This window comes from Chaetura pelagica, unplaced genomic scaffold (assembly GCF_000747805.2).
Source record: "Chaetura pelagica isolate M959 unplaced genomic scaffold, ChaPel_1.0 scaffold31, whole genome shotgun sequence".
Classification (NCBI taxonomy): Eukaryota; Metazoa; Chordata; class Aves; order Apodiformes; family Apodidae; genus Chaetura; species Chaetura pelagica.
Window position 1 is genome coordinate 1,751,493 of NW_009952481.1, and position 14,027 is coordinate 1,765,519.

At 35.4% G+C, this 14,027-nt stretch overlaps 1 protein-coding gene across 1 annotated transcript in view; it reads left to right on the top strand.

Annotated features, from left to right (window-relative positions):
• LOC104398620 (chromosome unknown open reading frame, human C5orf42) overlaps positions 1–14,027 on the top strand; it is a 68,770-nt gene that overhangs the window by 1,566 nt on the left and 53,177 nt on the right. The window contains exons 3-14 of the mRNA XM_010008753.1: positions 4–108; positions 971–1,200; positions 1,548–1,654; positions 2,621–2,777; positions 3,582–3,685; positions 3,831–4,013; positions 5,490–5,739; positions 6,712–6,864; positions 7,721–8,469; positions 10,559–10,743; positions 12,367–12,447; positions 13,247–13,415. Coding sequence (XP_010007055.1) covers positions 4–108; positions 971–1,200; positions 1,548–1,654; positions 2,621–2,777; positions 3,582–3,685; positions 3,831–4,013; positions 5,490–5,739; positions 6,712–6,864; positions 7,721–8,469; positions 10,559–10,743; positions 12,367–12,447; positions 13,247–13,415 — 2,473 coding nt within the window. The remainder of the gene's footprint in view (positions 1–3; positions 109–970; positions 1,201–1,547; positions 1,655–2,620; positions 2,778–3,581; positions 3,686–3,830; positions 4,014–5,489; positions 5,740–6,711; positions 6,865–7,720; positions 8,470–10,558; positions 10,744–12,366; positions 12,448–13,246; positions 13,416–14,027) is intronic.

A 14,027-nucleotide genomic window follows, 5' to 3' on the forward strand; every position in this document is an offset into this window, starting at 1 on the left:
CAGGAATGCTTAAAACAGGAGAGCTGTTTCTTTGGAATAAAGATCAGGACTGCTTGAAAATTGTGCCAGCAATCGAAGAGTCTAGGACAGTAGTTGCAGCAGCACAAGGTAGGTTTTTTTCAGTTTTTTGAAAAATCAAGTAGAGCGAAAGTGGTTTTCCTTTTGCTCAGTGTTATTACACAAGTAAAAGCTATGTTCTTACATTGCTTCACATTTGCATAATTTCTGTGCTAGCTAACATTTGATAAATGTCCACATTGTCACTTGAATGGTACCGTTTTTTCCATTTAGTAATCTTCTGTATAGAGTCATTAGTTTTTAAATGCAGCAGTTGTTTCTTTTTTGATGGTTAGTTTTCAACTGTAGAAAAGCATTTCTTACTAGGTTATTAATAGCTTATAGAAGATATACATCTGATACAAACCCTGTATGTGTATTTTGAAGTTTATTCTGAAGGTAGGTGTTTATGAGAAATGCTGACTGGGGATAATACAAAGGCATGTATTTGCAAACTTAAGTATCACGTATTGTAATATATTGAATATTCTCACTGATATCAGGTTGTAAAGTGAAGTATTGTGCAATAAATTCTGTCGTTACGAGTAAGATTAGTGGAGCATTTAGGAGCTGAAAGTAATGAATAGTAGAGCATGTTTATTAATCGTTTTTGGAATATGGATTTTAAAAAAGACCATCTCAAGGGACAACTGTAATAGTTAAGTCTTGTAAGAAAGATAATTAATGAAATGCATTAAGATGGGCATCCCATCCGACACTACTGCCTAGGGTGTACTCTCAGTGGTGAAGCTGGAAATAAAAGGTATTTAAGGTGGCAGCTTGGATTTTCTTGTACTAGAGAGGAAAAAAATTTCCTTTCTTTTTTTAAATCCAAGTCTAACAGAGGACCAGAAACAATTCTGTGTTATGTTTCTTGTTTGTTTTATTTTTGTTGTGTTTTGTTTTTTTCCAGAGTGTTTAATGAGATTGTATTTGTATGTATCTGGAGATGGCAGAAAGGCATTGCTAGCTACTGCTACAGCATGTGTCTTTTTGTGGGAGAGCACAGAACATGAAAATACGTCCTCTTATAAAAATTCTTCATTTGGGCGTTGGGCACAAATTTTGCCTGAAGAATCAGTCATGTTGCCTTCTACTGAAGAAAAAGAAGTTGGGGTGCATGCTGCTTTCATACAAAATGAGGTAAAAAAAAGTGCCATAAAGCAGTCATTTGATCTCCTAAGTAAATTAGAGCCACAGAAGTTACAGTGAATTTTGAGAGTGATGTCTGCCTCTTTGGTGTGGTGTGTAGGCTTAATTGTTCGCTTTGTATTAGATTTAATGACAACAAAAGAACAGCCATATTGGGTCAGATGGAAGTTTATCTCACCCAGTAGTATTCTTTCCAGTTTTTATATTTCTGAAGGAAAACATGATGTTAATTTAATTGGAATGATAATGGCTATTGATGTAAATGTCTGAACCATTAAAGAGAAAATTGTGCCTACCCAGGTTTTTGAGTTCTCGTTTTGGTTGTTTCTTTTCCACAGATACTGGGTGATTGCTGTTTGTGCTCTTTTGTGTTTTACTCTGAGGAGTGTTTGGTGTTCACATTTTTGATTCTTCGATGGCATGAAAGCAGCTTCAAATATGTTAGGTAAGTTAAAAGCTATTTGAAGCTACATTAACTTAAGGGAGATGTTTTTTTATTATGTTGTCCTTTAGAGCTAGAACTCAGTGCTGCACTTGAACACATTTACATTAATGTTCTATGTTTACAAACACCTACTTCTGTTTGCATATGAATATTTATAGCATGTCACATTGTATGTTGGTACATGGACAATACATGCATAAATATGATGAATATATGGTAATTGTATATCATAGACTGATAGGATGGTTTGGATTGGAAGGCACCTTAAAGATCATCTAGTTCTAATCTCCCTACCCTGGGCAGGAAGACCTTCCATTAGAATTTGCTCCAAGCCCCATTGAACCTGGCCTTGAGCACTTCCAGGGATGGGACAGACACTGCTTCCCTGGGCAGCCTGTGCCACTGTCTCACCATCCTCGCAGTGAAAAATTGTATCCTAAGCTGTAACCTAAATCCAGGGATCTTTCAAAATAGTCTAGTGTAACCCTCCTGCCATGGACAGGAACGATTTCGTCTAGATAGATTGCTGGAAGCCCAATTTAACCTTACTTTGAACACTTCCAGTGATGGGCCACCCATAACTTTTTGGTTCATAGCAGGCTACTGTTAATTTTAGTTTTTGAAATCAGACTATCCCTGTGTTGGATGATGTTATCCTCTCTTGGGGAAGCTGTTGTGGTTAGAATGTAATCTCCTTAGTTATATACCATGCATCAGTATTTATTTGCATGTTCCATACATATAACCCCAGTTCCTGTCCCATAAAAGTAATTCTCAGTGCTCAGGCAGGATTTTAAACTCTTGTAAACGTAAAATGTTTTTCATTTGTCAGGTATTTGAAGAAAAATAGGTTATTTCTTTCTCACGTGCTTTAGGTGTTTTTTTTTACTACATATTGGTCATCCCATTCAGCGTAACTGAATAGCCTCTTGGTTTAATTTTCTTTTTTTACTTGTTGCTGCTCAGTTCTTTGCCATACCAGATACATTGGGTACAGCAGACTTGTTCTCTTGTTAATTTGGTTCCTCGGTGTGTATCGGTAAAGTCAAGAGGAGCTTTGCTGTGTGCATTTGCAAGAGATGGACTTCTGCTTGCAGTTGCTGTTAATCAAACTGATCCAAAGGTATGAATAATAAACAATTATTAATTTAAGGTAGTAGTTCAGTTTGAGTGCAGTGGTTTACAAATATTTAATAATATGTTTTTGGATATTTAATAATATGTTTTTGTGATTTTTTAGCATTCTTGTTGATAGATGTAGTTATGTTCACACTGATATACATACCTAAAAAACTCTGCTGCAACATGTAATATTTTTAATGCTGTTGTTCAGTTAAGAAATCCATGTAAGTGCCTCTGAAATTTCTAATCTCCAAGAAATACAAGAATAAATTAATTTCAGTGACTTAATTGTACCTTGAAGGAGAGAGGAGGAGTCAGATCTCGGCCTAACAGCTGTTGGGGATTATGTGTGCATTTCATGACATTATTCATTCTGATGATTCAGAGGCCAAACTTTAATGTAGTTTTTAGCGCTAATGGTGACAGAGAATATGGATCAGTGTATTTAGTGTACAAGGATCAGATGATTCAGTCCTTCAAAGCTGCAGTTGTTATTCACCAGCAAGACTACAGAGGAGTGATCTTAAATTATTTTGAGAGGCTTTTTTAGTTAATGTTTAAAAAAAATTGAATTACATATTATATAATATATATTGAATCTATAATAATAATGAATATTTTTAAATGTAGAAATAGGTACAGAAATTAATACTCTAAATAGTAATAAATATTGAAGTGGAATGTCACTTATCTCTGGTGCTTTAAGTACATCAGATGTAATGCATAACTTGCTAATAGAAATAGTTTTTTACAACAATGATATTTTGATACAAATATTTATCTTTTGTTTACATTTTCTTTCTAGGCAACTCAGATTTTGTTTTTAAATACATTGAATTTTGTAACTGTTTCGGGTAGCCTTAAAGGTTGTAGTAGCAGGAATAGCACAGTCCCATCCAAATTTATCAGGTCAGTAGTTGATGATGTTTCTGCTGGTGTTACGGGGGTTTTGGGTTTGTGTTGTAGGGGATTTTTGTTGTTTTTGTTTTCTAACTGCCCTAACCTTTTGATACAGAAGTTTGACAGAAAAAATACTTTTTCCTGACCAATTTAGATCTTACTGGGTTGGTGATATGAGTTGGACTCCTGATAGCCTCTTCTTGGCTTGCATGTTAAAACGTGGATCTTTGATTTTATTGACATGTATGGGTGAAATGCTGACCTTGATTACTTCTGGCTGCTCTGTAGAATTTGGACCAGCAGAATTTATTCCACTTCATCCACTAATAACATACAGGTAAAAGGAGATGAAAATATTTATACATTTTTGTCATGTGATGTTATCTTACTTTCTAACCTATTCTTCACAATTTTACGTAATTTTCATTTTTCAAATTCTTTCTTCTGCTTTTGATGTGTCTTCTAAATATGATTCTCATTCATAGTTCTCCTCTTTTTCTTATAATGGTTTTGTCGTGATGAAAATTGGCATTGTGACAATGTAAGTATACATTGAATTATCTGTTTTTTTAAAAGTGTTTTAATTTAGTAGTAATTAAAAATAACATGTTTGTATGTTGTAAGAAGAAATTAAAACCTACAGAAGCTCTAAAAGTGCAGATTTATTTTAATTCAATGGTATTTCACCAGTCACTATTTGATTCACTTGTAGAACTTTATACTACTTTTTCATATCAGATCTTTCTAAGTTTTCATGGACAAAAACTAGTTAACAATTAAAATGTTTTTTGTAGGGTACTCCAGATCCAAATTTTTTAATTATGCTGCTGGGTGCACAAGGGAATAAAGGGATTTCTGATAATGGATTTTAGCATAAAGAAAGCTACAAAAAGTAACACAGTCTGAATAACTAGAGGAAAAAGAACAGAATCTAAACTGAAATATTAAAAAAATAAATAAATCTTAATAATTCTGACTAACTAAAGCCAGATAATGTGTAAATGTAACATCTCATGAAAACACACAAAGCATTGTAATAGCTTCTTACACTGGGTGAAAAACTAGATGGTAAAATCTATTAAAATACCTCAATTTGGTTGTTAAATAAATATATGCAGCTGCTTTTTTAAAAAATAATTACCTACTTTTGGACTAATAAGAAATAGAAAAAAACTAATTTCTACATTATTTCAAAGCATGGGACTAATACTTAAGTACATGAACAACAGAGCTTTCTAGAGCTAAAAAAAGAGTGATTTATTATAAGAAATTACTTTATAAGACCTCTTTTGTGTCAGTGCAGGAGTGCAGGGGAGTTGGAACGAGATGATCTTTAAGGTCCCTTCCAACTTAAACCCTTCTAGGATTCTATGAAATACTAAGATATCTTGACGGTGTTTTTTTCTCGTACCTGACTTCATTAGAAGCTACTTAGAATTTAATCTTCAAGCACTAGTCATACACAGTAAGAGCTAGGTAAGAAACTTTGGTATAAAATCTTAAAGTCAAGTTGTGAAAAATATATATACTTAGGAATTAAATAATAAGAGGATATGGCAAGCTGTTTGTTGTGTTTGGTTGTTTTTTTTTCATTTAAAAAGTTGCATTTGAAGTAAAGTGCTGGTATCTTGCAAGTATAAATAGTGCTATCAATAGCACTCATCTTGCAGAAATTTAGACACTTGGAATTCTGAGTGGATTTACTGAGACAGCTGTGTGAGTCCTGTTATATGTTCCTAAGTTATTTCTTCTCTATTCTGTTGATGATTATTACATATGAGAGTTTTTTTCTTTTTAAATATCTTCATTCTAGACAGCAGCATTCTTTTTGTCAAGACTCTGGTCAGTCTCTTCATTCTTCCGATTCTGAAAGTGACCTTATGAGACAGAGATTCTCTGTTGCTTCACATTCAAGACTACCCTACCTCATTGTCTCTGATGGATACATGATAACAGTGCTTAGGTTTCCTAAGAACCTTTCACCATCAGGATTTGTAAGATCCCTTTTGCTTGATTCAACCCAACGAATTGAAAATATCCATCGGAATTTGCTGAACTCTAAGGTAGGATTATGAATTGTTTTGTAGGCTTTAAGTAAAGAACTTCATGTGTATACGAAGGTGTAATTTTTTGACTGAGTAGCTCAATCTAGCTTACTGTGGTGTTTGCTTATAATGTTTTTTTGAGAGTAGCATTGATCTAGAAACCAGTGAATACACTGTTTTTCTCTGAAATTTTATTCCTTTGATGTTTTGGTGACATTTTTGTAAAATGTAGCAAAAGGAACAGTCTTAACTGTTACTGTATATTATTTCTGGTACTATAAAGAAATTGGAATTTCACTATCTATAGACTTAGGATTGACAGGTATTGTGACCAACTCCTCTGTTGAGAATGGTACAGAAAGGACCTGTGTTAGGTTTCTGCTGCTTTAGAGCAGTCCCACTGGTGCTGTGCTCATGTGTCCACTTGGTCCACAATTGAGGATTTCAATGAAAGCTTGATTGAAGCTTATTTTTTTTTCTGCCTCTCCTGAATTGAAGTAAGTCTCTCCAAAGGGAAGTCTGTAGAGGTCCTTCAGCCAAGTAAGGTAGAATGGATAAAAAGTTCAAAATTTTAGCCTTTGCTGAAGGAATATAACTTCTCTTAAAAAATCCAAAATACAAACTGAATTGGGAGAAGTGAGTCATGATGGTATTCATACCCAAGGTGGAACAAGTGGGCAATGATTTGAGGATTTAAGGAGATACTTGACTAAAAAGAATGCAAGCAAGCCCTACACACTGGCAAGCTCATAGGATGATTTCAGGGATCAAGAAAGCAGATTATTTCAGAGTGAAGCAAAGTAAAGTGGTCTGGTGCAGAGAAAATTCTGCATTCCTGATATGCTGCTGGCCTGCTGACCTGTTCTCTGTTTTTGTCTGGGACTTCTAAACTGAAGCTTTTTACTGAAGACATTGGTTTCTTTCTTAAGTGTCTGGTTTGATCATACTAAAGCCAAATAATGTATTGTGCGTTTTTCTTATTTCTTTTAGTCTAAAGGGAGGCCTCTGTTTTTAAGATCACTGTTGTCTTTAAAAGCTAGTCTTCTAAAAGATGCTCCAGACCAAAGTACCATCTTTTCCACCATTCCGAAATTCCTGGAAGAGGACACAATGAGTGAGAAAACCATGGATTTACTGGTATTTGTTAGCATTTTTCCATTTGCAGTTATGCAAATAATTTAATTTTAAGGTATTCAAAATGTAAAGAGTAATTTTTTTCACAGAATATAGATATATTTGCTCTTAGTAGGTGTATTTAACCAATACTCAGTACATAGGTGCAAGGAATATGTTATTTTTCTCAACTGATACTTGATTTTTGTTTTCAAGTATCTTAATTCTTACAGCAGTTCATTAACTTTTTGAAATATATGTGTTAATCTACATATACATCAGTTTATTGTAATTTAATACGTGAGCTTCACTTTACAAAAAAATGTAACATTTCATTACTGAGTATACTGGGTCTATAAAGTATGTTGATAAGAAGTAAAATATCATTATCCTTAGTAAAGAAGATACTTATCCTCAGTTTTAGAGGATTCTTCCATCATTTCCAAAGTGTGACCTTGTCTTTTGGAAGAGCAGTTTTCTGATCAAAGTTACTATGCAGTCTTTCCCAAGACAATTTCATGCTTTTGGTTTTTGATTTGTTCTTTGAAGTTCTTCAGCTTTTGTAAATGTCTTTTATATCTTACAGGTAACTGGCAAAACCCCTTCCTATACCCTAGGGTTAATAAAGGACAGGGTTTCACTTTCTAATATAAAAATTACTGCTGTGTTTACAGTGTGGGTTTTTGTTGTTCTTAGGAAAGTTAATTTCTGTCTGCACAACTATTCTGAATGGCCACATTTAATCTGAGGTCTAGATGAAACAGCTGTGAATTAAACTTACTAACAATTAAGCAAGGTAATTAAGCATTGCAGACTATGCTCTCTCAGTAGACTTGAATTAAACTGTAGATGTATTTTTTTTTGGCCTGATTAGGATTGCGAAGAGGAATCAGATGACGAAAAGCAGGTTTGCAATAGCCCTTCCAGCTTCTGTAGCCGAAGAACCCATTCATTTGTTGGTAAAGCAGATCAAGGCCACTTAGAATTTGCATCAATGTTTGATACTATCCATGCAAATGACGATACTGAAGAGAAAGATTCGTCATCAGTGGAACTCCGTTCCATTCGGGAAAACCTCCTTGCTGCATGGCAGATAGGGATTTCAAAAACGACGGAGGAGAAGGATACATTGCTGAATTACACAGTGAACTGCATGATCCATTTTTTCAACATTCTTCAGTTTGTGAAAAGTTCTTTGCTAAACCAGGATGCATCTTTAAATAAGTCTGTGAAGAATACTCACTGGATGCATTGTGTCCTAAAATGCTTTCAACAGTGTTTAACTGTCTTGCACTGGCATTCAAGAGCCAGTCTAACTGGGCATGTGGCAAAGTTGACATTGCAAACTTTAAAACTGATGCTTATACAGCACCAAGACGAATTGTTCTCAAAAAGCCTTTTGGCATGCTTCTGTCTTTTGAAAATGGTTTCCCATACTCTAAGTAGCGTGTGCCTACTACAGTACGAGAATTGTTTTGCATCCCCTCATGATAATAGTCTTGTGGAACTTGACTCTCTCACTGTGCCTGTTTTCCAAGTTCTTGATGAGACTACTACTCAGCAGTTCAGCTCACTGAAATCTCTTCTTAGAGAGCCTCCTCAAGGAGTGAACCATGATGCAAAAACAGAAAAAAGGTATGAATGATCTTTGCATGGGGAAAAAGAAATATACAGGACAGGTGACTGAACTCAAGACTAGTCAGTATAGGTTTATGACAGGAAGGTCCAGCTTGACTAACATGATGTCCTTCCATGATAAGCTGACCTGCTTAGTGGATGAGAAAAAGGCTGTTCATGTCACTTACCTGAACATTAGTAAAGCCTTTGACACCATTTCCTGCAGCATTCTCATGGTGAAACTGGCTGCTCCTGGCTTGAATGCGTGTGCGCTTTGTGGGTAAAACACTGGCAGGCTGCACCCAAAGAGCTGGGGTGAATGAAGTGAAGGGCAGTTGGTGGCTGGTAACAAGTGTTGCTCCCGAGGACTGGGGGTTGGGGCCAGTTCTCTTTCATATCATTATCAGAAGTACCTCCTCACAGAGAGGGTGATTAGACATTGGAATGGACTTCCAAGGGAAGTGGTAGAGGCAGCATCCCTGGATGTGTTCAGGGAAAGGCTGGATGTGACACTTGGTGCCATGGTCTAGCCGATGTGGTGGTGTTGGTCATAGGCTGGACTTGATCTCAAAGGTATTTTCCAGCCTTGGTGATTCTGTGATTCTGTGATCGATTATCTGGATTAGAGTGTTACCCTCAGTAAGTTTGCAGTTGACTCCACATTGGGTGGTAGTGTTGATCTGCTTGAGGGTAGGAAAGCTCTACAGAGGGACCTGGACAGTCTGGATTCAAGGGGCAACTGGTGGTTGGACTCAGTTATCTGGAATGTCCTTTCCAACCGAAGTGATTCCATGATTATGTATTATGAAACAGCAACTATATTTTTCAATTATACAGTAATAACCACATTGCTTTGTTTCTTTTATGCGTCATATCCAGTGGAAAACCTTGACAATGTATTAAATCATGTATGTTAGGGCTCAGACCTGTAGTTGAATATAGGTAAGTTATATTGAGTTAACTGATCAGCCAGCCAGCTCACATATAATTGGTGGGTTAACGTCTCAAACCAGGTCTGGTAGTGCAGCACCAATCCAGGCATTGCAGGTTTTTTACTGCCTCTTGCCCATTCCGCTCCTCATGCAGAATATCCAAACTCTGTTGAGCCAAGAGGCTGCTCATATGCAGTATATCTGCAATGTTGATTTAATGAGCAAAGTTTGCCCTAGAGTATGAATATAGTGTCCCAGTATGTGGAAACTATCAGATCTATTTCTTCTTTGAAGATAAACACATAAACTTGAAAGAAGTGTGCCATCTAGTTATTAGGAAAGTATATTATTATCACTGAAGTTTTACTTTACTGCAGAACTTGAATCAAAGTCTGTTAACCGCAGGAGCAAACTGTTACTTCTCAGAGATTTAGAACCTAAGAAGCATTAAAGCTTACAAATTTAATCTCAGCTATGGTAAATTTCATGTACAAAATATAGTACTATGTTTATTACAAATTTGATAGACAAATTTCTGTTGTCTCTGAGAAGATAATTCACATTGTTGATTAATTGTGCGCCACATTCTGAGCACTGTATAGGTGACTGTATCTATTAATAATGGAAGCAGCAGGGCTAGAGAGGAAGGTGCAGATGTGTTGGAATTCCATACAAGCTTTTTCAAGTCCCTGACAATGTGTATTTGCATGTATCAGTGAGCTTATAGCGTATTTGAGCTGGTACATCTAATATAACTCTGCTGGGCATCAAGGACTTGATAGCTCTAAAAGCATGCTCTGTGTTATGCTTTCATTTTATTTTTACTCAACCTTGTGTATAAAGATACTGATACCTGTTTTGAGGTTTATCTGTGTTACCTCTTTCCATTGTTATGTTACCTTTATCATTGTTATGATAGCAAGGGAATAATTTTGGGTGCCTTTGGATGCTTGAAGTATAGTGTTGTGTTTGTGCAAATTCAGAAGAATCACTGCTTGTTGGTTAGAAAATAAAAATGTTTCCTTTTATTCCCCTCATTAAAGAAAGTAGTTAACATAAAATACTATTTAATTTTCAGATGCATAATGCAAAATTGGTAAGACAATAAGAAAACTGCATAAATAACTCTGTTAACTTTTCTTGATTTTCATAATGCTGTACTTCTTGAATTACAGGTTGATTGTACTGTGGCGATTATTGTATAAGAAGGTGGTTTGGTATCAGATGCAGCTGAACAGAAAAGTGAACAAGAATGCAGAAGAAGAGTCTATTGTCTCATTGCTTTTAGGTCATATACAAGCGACCCTCCAATCCTCAGGAGTGACGTTAGAACAGCATTGGAAGATTAATTCTGTATCTGGTTAGTACTTTGAAAAGAACTGCAAATGTCAGGTAGTTGTATGGTTAACTGAATACTAAGAAAATGACAAACAATATCTGACCACCAGATTTTAAAGTTGATAGTGGGACTTCTCTTAAAATTCTGATCAGAACTTTTGCATTAATATTTCATGTCCCAGTACACCTGTAGATTGTATTAAAATTTTAGAGCTTGTTGAGCTGAATAAGAATGTTGTGTTGACTTCAGTTTGCTTTGAATCATGTTGTAGATAATCTGAATGCAGGATCTGCATTCTGATCTCATTTGAACTGGAGGTTAGACTAGATGATCTTCAGAGGTTCCTTCTGACTCCCACCACTCTGTCATCCTGTGATTCTATACTGTGTTATTTGGTCTTTAGTAGACAGGCATCACAAGGTGTCTCTTGCTGGGTTTCTATGTAGAAGTCCTGCTCACTCCACATGATCACTTGGGGTATGAGCATGTTGTGTATATGAAACTAGTCAGCTTCAACTAGGCATCTAATTAAGTGTAACCTAATGTAATAAACTTATACTGTTGTATTTATTTTGCAAGTAGTATATGGTTGTAGCCTAACATCCTATACATTACTGTTCTGTGTTCTTTACCCTTCCAAACTAAGCCCAGCTTTCCATTTATGTCTCCCATCACAGTTCTGTTTCGCCTCCATTTTCTTAATCTCTCTCCCTTAAATAATGCTTCTGACTTCTCTTCCCATATCACTCTGTACAAGACATTAGCTCTTATGTCTCTCACTTGTCCTAACAGTAGATGCAACTGCCTTTCAGCTCATTCCTTGTGAGGAATTCAGTTTGCCAGATAGATACAGCACAGTTGGATAAGCCAGAGTAACATGTATATAGATGGACCAGGCAGTAGCTGAACTGGCTAGCTGCTAGTAAGCGGGATAGAGTGACACATTTGTCCCAGTCTTTTCATACATGGTAGGGCTATTTTTTTTTCCCTTCTGCTTTGCCCAGGAAATGTGCTCTTTTACAGTTAACTTTCTGTGAAAGCATTTAAGAATTGACCAATGGATTAAAAATCAGAATGGGAATAGAGGTGGAGAGGTCCCATTTAGAAGGATGAAATGTGTAGCGGTCTGTAGACCTGTTGTTTTAATGAGCTTTTAAACTGAAAATGAATATATATGTTCAACTTGCCAAATAATTTTATGTAATTTTAAATAATTTAAACAACTACTTATCACATTGGAGAAACATCTTCCACGTCACAGGAAACGTGAAAAGAGATAAGAGAAAATGTTTTTCCCTGTGAATAACTATTGACTGTTTTGAATAGTTAAGTTTCTAACTATAGTTAACATTTATAATGTTTTACAATCTAAAAAAAAAACCCATTTACTCGAAGTTGTATCCTGAATTGCTTTTTTCATTAAATAGTGATTTAGCAATTAAAAAAAAAAAAGATGGGAAGGGATATTCCAAGTCGTCTTCTCTCAGGTGCTTAAAACTCAGTTACAGCCCTGAGAATGGATACTTGCTGAAGATTCACATTTTTTTAACATGTTTTTCATTACCCTGTAATATTGAAGTACTTGTGTGTTTGCATACATACAACACTTAACTATCTAGAGATTTTAATTTGTGACTCTTGTAGGTGAGGAGAAGTTCCTTTTAGGCTCATACGGGGAATCTGTGGACATCTGGAGAAGGTGCCTTAGCGAAATAAAGGCAAAAGGTAAGGGACAAAATCTTTTAGAGTGGAGAGAATAAGTTGTATAATCACTTTTTATGTTCTTTCATTACTCTATTTGCCCTTCCAAAAAAGGGGACAAGACACAGAAAGGATGCATATTAGGAATTAGGCTGGAATTTGAATAGAGACCATTCAAAGCTTAAGTGTGATTTCTTCCCTAGAAAGTTCCATGCATTTCTATTTTTATAACAGAGTTTTCTTGTGATTATGAAGTAATCGGTACAGAAAAGCTTTAGTTCTATTTCTGAGCAGTAGCTATACAATCAAAAGAATTTGCGTGTGGGGAATAACAAAACAAAATAATTTCAGATGGGGTTTATTTAGAAGTTGATTTCAGTAAGGTTCCAGAGTCTTCACAGGGATTAGAAAATTTTTTGACTGCTTATTATGATGGGGAATACCTCATGTAAATAGAAGTCAAGATATTGGAAGCTTGATGAATGTATAAACAATTTAATTGTGGTTTAGGCATCCCTTCCCTGAAGGCTAAGCTCCCTTTGAGCAATCCTGTCTTCGTGTCTTTACTATACACTGTATTGTTTTGAAAACTGCCAGCTCTGTTGAAGTAAAGCTGTTGTGGATGAGTGTAAACTCATTAATAACTTATAGGCTGTAGGAGGATCTTCTCTCCTGAAGTAGCTGCTCCTGAGTTCTGCTACCTCTCAGAGTATGTGTTTACATAGCTGTGTTTCAGGAGATACTTTTGAATCTACTGTGTCTGTTTTATATTTACTGTTTATTTTCTAACTGGACTTCTACACTTCTTTCTCTTTTAATGCAGGAGGAAAAAGAACACGTTTTCTTCAGAGTAGATATTATCTTGCAATATTATTTTGCCATCTGTATCAATATAACTTGAGTGAGGCTCAGGGACTCTGTGATCATCTGGTAGGAGAGATTCTAAGGCGATCACAGCTCTCAGTGTGTCAGATGGAAAATTTTTCTGGTATGTTTATATTGCATAAAAATGTGATAAAGTATGTTGATAATGCTTGAATAACCTAGTGTCTAATTTCTGTGCCATCAAACACACACTTGACAGAATGCTTTTCTTACACTAGACTAAAGTCTGTTTTCAGTGACTTTAAAGATCTTTTTCTGATCTGCAGATGTTTTTTGAGCTGCACTTGTTGGCAAGATTTTAGACAACTTTAACTGTATAATTAATAGTGAAGCTTGACCTATTAAGTGCTCTTATATTCAAATCCACTGAAAAAAATAAACAGGGGAAATGAATTTAATATTGAATTAACTCTTTTATAATATAACATGATAAAATATTGGATTTTAGATTCGTCTCCAGTCCTAAATTCACACTGGATATTTTTTTGCAGATTCTTTCAACTTTTTTCTGTTAAGTTAGACGATGAATTATAAAATTCCCAAATTTAAACAGTTTTTTTTTTACTTGGTGCAGATCTAAATTTAGGTATTAGAGGTCTGCTTCTAGTAATAAAAAATCAGGTATAAAAGTCTTTTGATATTAATATAATGTGCAAATAGGGTAAAACATTAAGCTCTCCCAAGTCCTGAAAGCTGTGCCAAAAAAGTAAGTAATTGCT